The 11187-nt window shown below is 38.9% G+C and overlaps 1 protein-coding gene across 1 annotated transcript; it reads left to right on the top strand.

Annotated features, from left to right (window-relative positions):
* Positions 1 to 9147: 9147 nt before the first annotated feature.
* LOC114534774 lies at positions 9148 to 11187 on the top strand. The gene has a single exon (XM_028556244.1). It carries the CDS (start codon positions 9148 to 9150, stop codon positions 11185 to 11187), a length of 2040 nt encoding a protein of 679 aa, XP_028412045.1.

The following is an 11187-nucleotide window of genomic DNA, read 5'->3' as shown; positions in this document are numbered from 1 at the left end:
AGCCACTCCATCAAACCAACAAAACGATGGTGTATTATCTGGTCTTCCAACTTTAAGTGAAGTTGTACAGTTCATCGCTGGGCACCCATACCTCCCATCATCCATGTTGAAAATTTCATTCTCATCCAGTTCTACAGCTATCTACCCTGATGCTGATTCGTGCTTCTTTAGTGTTCAGCTGCCTCTCTGTCACAGCAGTTATACTGAGTTTCGAAAAGCAATGAATGTAGCAATATTTTCACAATACCAGGGATATGGACGAGGCTAATTTGTACAATTCAAGAATGGAAACGTACCATTTCAAAACTTACATGTGTTTTCAAAAATAACAAGAAATGTTTTGTATGTGAGATAAGATTGTTTTGTTGGCAGACAGGACTCACATGAGCTACAATCCTGGTCAAAACATTGACGACACTCAGTGTTAATTGCCACTACAGTCAGTAGTCACGGAATATATTTCAAAATTCTCCCCCTTTCCCCCACAAATCAATGTTGGGTGATGTGTAAGAACTCATTCAAGTATTCAGCATGGGCTCAACATTGATTAGGGGGGCGAGGGGGGAAGTCGAGACAGAAATGTTGATGTTTTGCATAAAAAACTACAAATCATTTTGAGTGTAGTCAATGGTTTTTGCCAGGATTGTCTGAAAATATGCAAATTGGCAAGATATATATTTCGCTGGCTACGCGTCAATGTTTGCCCAATTTAATACTAAGGAGGTCAAATGACGTCATATACTAATGATTTAATTAACTACCTCATCAATCTGGTTTACTATATCTAACTTTGAGTTAAACATGTGTGGCAAGAGTCTTCCTCCAGAGAAAATTGCATATCTGTGCCTATTACTCAATGAAAAGGATTTGAGTGTTAGTGAAATAGCTCGAAAGCTAAAGATATCACGTTCTTGTATATATAAATATAAAAAGGTTGGAATCTCTAGTGTTCAAGGGAAGAAAATAAACAAAGGAGGTAGACCAAAAAGATTGAATGAAAGGGATAAGAGAGTCTTAGTAAGGACAATTAAAAAATTACGTGAAAGAGATGGCACTTTTACGTCTAAGAGACTTGCTAGAGAGGCTGGAATAGATCTGACAAAAGTTAGTATGCGTACAGTTTGCGGGGCGATGAATAACGCCGGTTTTAAATATTTGCAAGCAAGAAAAAAGGGCATTTTAAAGAAAAGCGATTTAAAAAAGAGACTTTCCTTTGCCAATAAAATGAAGAAAGAATATCCAAACAATGTATGGGAGAGAGACATAAACTTTTTTTTAGACGGTGTTAGCTTTGCATACAAACGAAATCCATTTGATCAAGGGAGTTCGCCTAAAGGACGAATTTGGAGAAAGCCAAGTGAAGGTCTTGATTTTGGGTGCACAGCAAAAGGGAAGAAGGAAGGAAGTGGCTATTAAAGAAAATTAGTAAAGCTTATGGTGGCTATATCGCATGGGAAAGGTGTTCTAGATTGCGAACAGTATGATAAAATGTCCGGTTCCTACTTTCAGGACTACATAAATCGCAAGTTTCCAACTTTGTTTCAAAAAGCTGATAAATGGCAGTCTAAACTGTGGATTCAAGATGGTTGCCCTTGTCAAAATAGTAAAGCAGCGAAAATGGCTATGAGAGAATCAGGGTCAGATTTGCTTTCAATACCACCTAGAAGTCCTGATATAAATCCGATCGAGAATCTGTTTCATCTTGTGAGACGAGAACTCGACAGACAAGCAATCAGCGGATGTATAGTACAGGAGAGCTATAATGAATTCGCCACGCGAGTTATAAACACGTTCAAGTCTTTTCCTCTCGAGTGCATTGATAATATAATAGGGTCAATGGATAAACGAATGAGCATGATTATAAGTAGAAGGGGTCAAAGAATTAGGTACTAAGTAGCTGTATATTTGACTGATTAATACAAAGTAAACATATATTGCATATTTGCAGGTCGAATTATTGAACTATCAGTGAATATAATAAAAAAAAAATTATTTACAGGAGTATATACTATAATGAAGTCGATATATTATAATTACAAAATTCAATGCGGTGTCGTTTTAACGGCGCACCAAAGAGCGCGCTAGAAAAATGCAAAATATCATTCAGAACAATAAAAGTAGAAGAAATCAATCGTACTGTCTTTAAGCTATTTACAATGCTATTAACTGTGATGTATTTTTCGCGCAAATTCTTTAATATTTTCAAAATCACAAGGGTTCACCATTTCTGACATAAAGTAATTGAATCATCATATCTTATATCACTGTACGGTGCACCAATGGTGAACCGTTGAATAAGTGTGTTTTTTTAATGCACTCGCTAACTCCTAATGTTTGTTTTTAAATAATACAAGTAGGCATGTTGGTTTTTTAAATAGCGACATGAAATAAACACGTACAAAGCACCTTAGTATATTACGCTGTAAACTGTATTCTATAATATCATTAGCATGAGATATAGCTATTCGCGTATATAGAGTTGATTTCCGGATATTGCGGCATTATTGTTTTACACATTATGCTGTTCGTTGCATACTAGAGTTGCAAAGCAACGAGGGCAAGGTTTGATCCTCATCGGTTGTTCTTCTGGGATCTGATGAGTGAGTGAAAATAGCTTCCAACGAACCGACATCATTTCCGTCTCCCGCTCATCGATTGTCCCCCCTCTGACGTATGTCAATCTACTTTTGCTTGTTGCAAACACTGGCGTATCAGACTCCAATAAAATATCTTCAGCGTAGTGGGTTTTGGGTGCAGAAAAGTGTACAGGCTCGCCCTCGAGTAACAGAAGCAGGTCATGCCAATTAGGAATCAATTTTTCATTCCAACGGAAATCGTTAAGAAAAATGCACTCGGCTTCTTGGACGCCAACCCATGCGAAGGTGCCAGTAGCGGGATTATTGAAGGTGTGATAAAGCACATTTAAGGGCCTGAGCAAAAAGGTTTTGCCCCAATCAGCCGGGCCGACGAGCATGACATTTCGATATTTACCCCGTCCCTTTTGTAACAGTGCGAAGATAGAATTGGCAAATTCAACTACATTTATACCGTTAGCTGCTAAAACTTCTTTGGCGCATTGCAACCAACGACCTTCACAGTTCTCAGCACATTCGTGTGTCCTTGCTTCCTCAAGTAACTGGATGCGTGTTTTCCTGCTTCTTTCAAGTTTAGCTTCCGCATTCAACATGTCCCATGTAGTTTTTAATATATGGGCTACAACTTTTGGTTGTCTGTTCATGATGAACTCCGCAAGATCAGATTTACCCTTAGCTTTTTGCTTTTGCGCAAGAGCAAGCAATTCTGTACGAGTCTTAATGGACTTCGCTTGCACTATTTCAGACACTTCCAAAGACGTCAATCTCTTCTTTCGTTTTCTCGACCTTTTGGACGTTGATTCCCCGTCGTCGCTGCCTGATTCATCTCTGATACCATTTGCTATTGTCACACTAGCAGAATCGGTTTTCGGTGGCTCACCATTCGTCAAGTCCGGATGACCAGGACTTTGAATATATTCTTCGTCAGACTTAGTGACGTATTCCCAGGCACTGTAGTAGTTGTGATGTGACGAGGAAAAATGTACTGAAACATGAAAGTTGTCTAGCAGAAACCGTTTAATTCTTAGCCATCTTTGCCTACGTTCAAGCTTGATTGCAATATGATAGTGCTTGCCACCATCTTGACAATTTTCGAGACAACAGCACCACTGCAAAAGTTTATTGTCCTTCTTAAATGCCAGAACTAATGCTTGGGCAAAGTCACTTCTTGAAGGAAAGATTGTTAGGTCCGCTTGGCTATATGTTATCATATAAACTTGTCTAACGTCGCGCGATCGTAGTGCTTCAGTCGCCATTACAAATAATTTATGACTATTACACGATAACATGTAAAACTGTTTATAAATATGACCACGTGCGTAGGTGTTGACAGTTTAATGTTTAAGGAATATACCAGAGCCACCTTAATAGTATGTTAACTTTTGTAACATTATACTTGCAACAGTACAATATTAACTTACGACAAAGGAGAAAGTGAGAAAAGATTGTTGGCTGTTTATATGAGACCAATTTAAGAGATTAAATAAATCATTCTTTTCAGACAATCCTGGTCAAAACATTGACGACACTCAGTGTTAATTGCCACTACAGTCAGTAGTCACGGAATATATTTCAAAATTCTCCCCCTTTCCCCCACAAATCAATGTTGGGTGATGTGTAAGAACTTATTCAAGTATTCAGCATGGGCTCAACATTGATTAGGGGGGCGAGGGGGGAAGTCGAGACAGAAATGTTGATGTTTTGCATAAAAATCATTTTGAGTGTAGTCAATGGTTTTGGCCAGGATTGTAGTTTAAAAATGCATTAAACTAAAAATACTTGGTGTTACTTAGCATGACAGTATCATTGTGTAACTGTCAAAATGACAATGAATAATGACATTATGATTTGCCATTGGGTTGTTCCAGAAAAATCCATACTCCCCCCAAGGAGGAAATTTGTGCCGTCCAGAGGGGAAATTTGTTTCTGACAATAGTAAGTGTATCAGAACATCCGAAGGGGATAGGGGGGTTAACTTCAAATTTCATCCGTGGGGGAGGTATGGATGTTTTCTGGAATGATCAATTTTACATTTGTCATATTTAACATAGCTTCTATTAAAGTGTTTCATTATGTTTGTACATAAATTTAATCAAGACCATTTATTCTTTCAATTACTTGCAGAGCTGCAATATACGAGGTGATTCCATTCTCATTTGAAGGAATAGTGCTAAGTGCTTGTTGAATAGTTCTCTCATCCTCCACTGAAAGTTCTATAGTAGACTGTGGTACAGTTACTACAGGTGGATGCAAAGTAGAAACAGGACCTTCTTCCTCAATGCCAAAATCTTCAAAGTTCACAGAATTGTTGCACATGACATCTTGTACTGCAGTAAGATTTGAATATCTCCTTTCCAACATTCCTTGCGACCACATTTGTCGTGGACTTAAGTTTGATTCGGTACTTACTGGATGATCATTCCACTGAGCAATTAGTTCACTTAAAGAAGCATTAATTAATGGAAGGGATACTATGTGCAGGCAGTAAAGATGGGCTTCATTAGTTGGTATGAAATTCCCTGTGTTTTCAAGAAACAGGAATATGTTGAGAAATCGACTCACCACAATACGATTAACTTCACGCCAAAGCCTTTCTATTCTTTGATTATGGACAGAGTTTCCAGTAATTATGCTACCTCTATTTAATCCTCTTGTATTTAACATAAATCTTGCCACATCTATGTTTTCTAGGCCCATGTCACTTCGGACTCTAGAGGGAATGTTGTACGTTGTTGTTGCCTGCAGAAAGAGTTGTAAAACGGTTTCTGCTCGGTTATTGGTGGACGCCCTCAAATAAACTATTAGTCGGGAATAACCGTCAATACCTCCGTGTATAACAAAACGATATGGTTCTATAAGTTTGTGATCACCATCAATATGCCTGAAACAAGATAATACATACATGATTAGTTATAGGGTCATACCGAAGTTATAGGGTCAAGGCGTCTCAAACTTTCCAGCACTCAACGTCGTTGTACCCTTAATCCTCTTGATCTTAGTGCTCCTAGGACCAATCCAACTCCTGATTGTGGTGTGATTGACAATATTTCCTGCACAAGAATATCTAATTCATTGTCTGTTAGGGATGAAAAGTTGTGTTCATGTCCGACAGACATACCAAATTCTTGTCTGCGACGGTTAAGTGTTCTAGAAGACACTCCAAAAATTCTGGCAATATCTGTCCAGTTAAAACCAAGATTGTGTCTAAGAATCTCTACTTGCTCTTGTGTTATCTCTACACGGGGCCTGCCAACACAACTGTTACCGTTGCGTGCACCAAGTGCTTCATTGTTTTCATGTAAATCACTTTGCTGAAAATGTTCGTCATTAAAAAGAGGTTCAAGTCTTTCTATTCTCAATCCAATCACATTAATAAGTGTTCCCATGTCCTCGACAAGTTGTTCGGTAACTTCAGTTGAGTTAAGTCTATATTCTCTTAGTCGACTGTACATTAAACCTATAGTACGCTGGTATTCTTCTAAGTGTCTAGTGCAAAACTCTGCTGTATCTCCACGGATATCATTTGCGGCACTCTGCCGAAGAAGATCAAGGAGAGCGTTAAAAAATTCGCCAACATCTGGGATAAAAAAAAATCTGTTGTGGAAAGCCGCCATTTTGAAAAAAGCATCAACGTTCTACCCCCCCCCCCCCCGAGAAAAGGTTTATGTATCAATAGTTAACGCTTCTCCGTCCCCCGGGCGGACGAAATTATTTCCCCGTTTGGTTCTCCCCCTGTTTTAATATCCTGATCAAAATATGCCTTCTCCCTTCTTGATATATAAATATGCATGAGCAAACTTGATTTATAAAAATGTGTAACACTTGATGTAAAATACAATGAGTTGATATGAAAACATGCAGCACAACTTGATATAAAAACAAACACGTTGACTGTAAAATATTGTACTTGATATAAAAAATAACATTTTGACTGTGAAATAATCAGAATTATTGCAAAAAATGATTAATTGTTGTATATATATGAACTTGATATTTTGTCACGTTTGGAGTAGCATACTGTAGATCGCATATTTATATTTTGTTCACGTGAACACTTATACACTACATAGTGGATATTTATAGAACAATTAGTTTAATTGTATGTCCTGTCAATCATGTAATCATATTGGATATTGTACGGTTTTGAACAGATAGTGTACAAAAATTGTGTGCTCGATTGAAATATATATAGTGAGAGAGTTGTTTAACGAAAACGATTAAATTTAAAGATCAAATATACGAAGCGAACCCTGAACGGTAATTATTACGTGGCGCCCAACGTGGGGCAGGCTTTTTAAGAATATTAAAAGTCTGCTATTCGAATAAACTAGAAAGGCTACGAGCACGGCGAGGTCGCCATCGCGGCATGTCTACCAAACTTATGAAAGAAGCGACCGAGTTGCTGAAGACTCCTGAAACAGAAAATATTGAAAGATGTGAAGTTATAGCTGCTCAGCTTAAGGAAAAGGTGACATTATTAGTTAAAATTGACGAGGAAATTTTAAACTTATGCGATGTAAGCGAAATCGAAACGGAGATCGAAGAATCAGCTGGGAAACGAAAAATCGACAAGCAAATAAACGCTATTAAAAAATACGATGTTATTTTGAGCGTAAACGATGCAAATGCGACTTCAAGCTCAACTACAGAGCAGGAAAATGCGACGAATACAAACAAAAGTTCAACGAGAACAACGACGACGAGCGTGGGGAATGAAAACGAAGGAAATACGAGTTTAAATTCAGGAAACGATTCACCTTTAAGACAGCAATCAGCAATGTCAGCTATTGGTACAAATATTTCAGCAACGTCATTAGGACATTTCACATCAAGTTTACCAAAACTACTGAAGTTGGAACTCCCCAAATTTGGAGGTAAAGTGATTGATTGGTGTTCTTTTTGGGACTTATACAATTCATCGATTCATAGCAATCAAACTATTTCGAAAGTTAATAAGTTTAACTATTTACATTTGTTACTCGAAGGGCAAGCAGCGCGAGCAATAAAAGGTCTTACATTGACCAGTGCAAATTATGACGCTGCGATAACAATTCTGCATGAAAGATTTGGGAAATCTCAGCAGATTATAGCGGCTCACATGGACGAAATTTTGAAGGTACAAGCCTGTACCAATGGCAAAACAAATCAGTTGAGATATGTTTATGATCAAATAAGAGTTCATGTCCGAGGCTTAGCGTCTATTGGGGTTTCTTCACAACAATACGGAAGTATGTTAATCCCAATCATTATGTAAAAATTGCCCAGTGAAATCCGTCTCGAAATTTCCCACAAGTCGACTAGCGAGGTTTGGGAAATTGATGAGCTGCTTGACACAATAAAAACGGAAGTTGAAGCACGGGAAGTAAGTGAAGGAGTTCAGTCAAATCTTCAAGGTAAAAAATCGGGTGCCCCACTCTACTCCCCTAGAGTACCCTCTGCTGGTGCATTCACTGCTCAAGACCGAAGTGGTAAACAAATTCAATGTGTTTACTGCAAGGAATTTCATTTTTCGGCATCATGTGATCGTGTGACCAACCCAAATGAACGCAAAGATATATTGAGGAGAGACAATCGCTGTTTTGTATGTTTGGGAAAAGGTCATCGGAGTTCCCGGTGCGTGTCAAAGAAAAGTTGTAGACATTGTAACAGTCGACAGCATCAATCGATATGTGAAGCCTCTAAGCCCCCTAATGATGTACCACCTTCCTTCTGAGTAGATAAATCAAACGCATCCCATGGAAACGAAGAGTCAATTCCAACAAAAGATCCTCAAAACACTAATACCACCACTGTGATAAATGGTAGAGACAAAATGACTCCCCCCGAGAATTCTATTGGGACAGATCAGGCAACTGGTGCAGATAATTCAATGACGACTACAACCAAAACCCGAAATAAAGTCCTACTACAAACAGCAGTTACATATGCGCAAGTAAAGAATGGTTCAAATTCAAAACCAGTTCGTTTACTTTTAGACAGTGGTAGCCAGCGTTCTTACATCACCAACTCATTGAAAAAATGACTCGAGCTGTCCCCTATTCGAACCGAGACCCTTAATTTGAATACCTTTGGGAATTATCACTTTACAAAACGACGATGTGATGTAGTCCAGTTAGTACTGAAAGGAAACAGTGGTCGCCGAAAAATAGACGCACTTTGTTTCCCAAATCTTTGCTCTCCTTTGACAAGCACAATCGACCTTAGTTTATATCCCCACCTACAAGATTTACAGCTTTCAGATTCCAACATCATCGAAGGCGTAGAGACGTCAGAAGCAATATTGATATACTCATTGGTGCGGATTATTACTTTGATATTCTTACGGGTGAAATGATACGTGGTGAAAGTGGTCGATTTCACACCAAGAGAAGACGAATCCGAACTTTTGAGTTGCTTACGTAGGTTCTGGGAAATTGAATCAATCGGTATTGCGGGGGAAGAAGCTAAAAAAGAAGAGTTTTTAAGGGATATAAACTATCTCGAGAATGATGCAAGGTACGAAGTTAGTTTACCGTGGAAAGACAAGTGCGTTCCAAAATCGACTGGGTATAGTATGTGTTTGAAGCGACTTTATCAACTCAAGGCTCGTCTCGATAAAGACAAATCTTTACTCGAACAGTATGACAACATAATTAAGGAACAATCGAAAAGTGGAATTATAGAATCTGTAGTTGAACCTGGACAACGCAGCCATTATTTACCTCATCACGGAGTACAAAGTGAAGATAAAGAGACTATAAAATTGAGAGTCGTATTCGATGGTTCAGCAAGATCGTCCAAAGATGACGTGTCTTTGAACGATTGTCTTGAAAAGGGGCCGAATTTAGTCCCACATCTGTTCGATACCGTAGTAAATTTTCGTGGCTATCCTATCGGACTTCTCGCCAATATTGAGAAGGCCTTTCATCAAATTGCAATTGCTACTGATGATCGAAAGATGTTGAAGTTTCTTTGGTTCGAGGATATCAATCAAGATTCCCCAACTGTCAAGGAATATGAGTTTCGACGCCTGCCATTTGGTTTAACCTCAAGCCCTTCTATCCTGTCCAGCATTATAGCTCATCATCTTTCAAAATATAAGGAAATCGAGCCAGAAATAGTCGCCTTGCTACTTGAGTCCCTGAATGTGGATGATTTTGCTGGAGGGGCTTATGATGACGACGAAGCACTGGATATCTATCGAAAGTCTCAAGATCTAATGAGTAAGGTTGGTTTCAAACTTCGAAAATGGCATTCGAACTCTGAATACATTCGAAATTGCATCTCAGCACAAGAAAATGCTATCGAAGGCTCAAAGGACGAACTGCCTAAATCAAAGTTAAAGCACAGCAGTTGCAATACAAAGAATGACACTGAAGAAAGCTTTGTCGAAGATTCGTTATCATGCCAAACATCACAAAATCCCCTGGCGTCTAAGCAGAATTGCGTAAACATTCTTGGGACAAGTTGGAATGAGTACAGCGATGAATTTTGTTACGATCTCAGTGAATTAGTTGAATACTCTAATTCCCTTCCCCCCACTGAACGGTCTGTGCTCAAACTTTCAGCCAAGGTCTTCGACCCTATCGGTCTTTTCGCTCCATTTACAGTAACCATGAAGATATTATTTCAAACCCTCTGTTCTGGTAGCTTAGATTGGGATGACGAGTTAGACGGCAAAACATTAGCAAGCTGGAAGTCTCTTGTGAACGATCTACAAGCCCTGAGTGATATACCTGTGGCACGCTGTTACTTCCACCATACAGACGAATTGTCTCGAAACCATGAGATTCACGGTTTCAGTGATGCTTCTGATCTTGCGTTCGCTGCTGTCGTTTACCTTCGCACAGAGTATAGTAATGGAGATGTTGAATTGTCCTTGATCGTGTCCAAGACAAGAGTTGCATCTATTAAAAGACAAACTATACCGAGGCTCGAGTTGTTAGGAGCAAATATACTAGCCCGATTGGTCGACACGATTATCAAGGCACTCACGTCAATCAAGTTAATAACCAATGTTGTCTTATGGACGGACTCGTTCACCACTTTATGTTGGATTCGAAACCATAAGGTATGGAAGACTTATGTTCAGAACCGAGTAAACGAGATAAGAGAACTAACAAGCAACTACGAATGGAGACATTGCCCTGGGGAATTGAATCCTGCTGATCTGCCATCTCGTGGTTGCTCGGGACGTGAACTAGCAGAAGCTGAAACATGGTGGAATGGTCCAAAGTTCTTACAGACTTCACGGGAACATTGGCCACAGGATCCTCAACCTCCAAGTAAAGTCAATGACGAGGTTCTAAGCGAAGAAATGAAAAATCCAACTGAAATCGTACACTTGTTGTATGATAGATCGCTAAATGATTTTGTCCATATCGAAGAAATCATTGACCCCAAGAGATATAGCACTAAGATAAAGTTGCTTCGCGTAACAGCACGAGTAATTCGATTCATACGAAAGATTAGTAAGCAACTACGCACAACGTCAATTGAATTAACCGCTGATGAATTAATAGAAGCTGAGAAATTATGGATAAGAAGTATTCAATCTATCGCATTTGCCGAAGAAATCAACAGTCTTCATCACATCGATCGCAAGAATGCATGA

Source organism: Dendronephthya gigantea, unplaced genomic scaffold, assembly GCF_004324835.1.
Source record: "Dendronephthya gigantea isolate DGI-Jeju-01 unplaced genomic scaffold, DenGig_1.0 000106F, whole genome shotgun sequence".
Classification (NCBI taxonomy): domain Eukaryota; kingdom Metazoa; phylum Cnidaria; class Anthozoa; order Malacalcyonacea; family Nephtheidae; genus Dendronephthya; species Dendronephthya gigantea.
This window is presented reverse-complemented; position numbering and strand designations above follow the sequence as displayed.

What these genes read in the sequence shown, in the direction of transcription:
- LOC114534774 (XM_028556244.1), top strand. Translation starts at nt 9,148, where the DNA reads ATGTGTTTGAAGCGACTTTATCAACTCAAGGCTCGTCTCGATAAAGAC.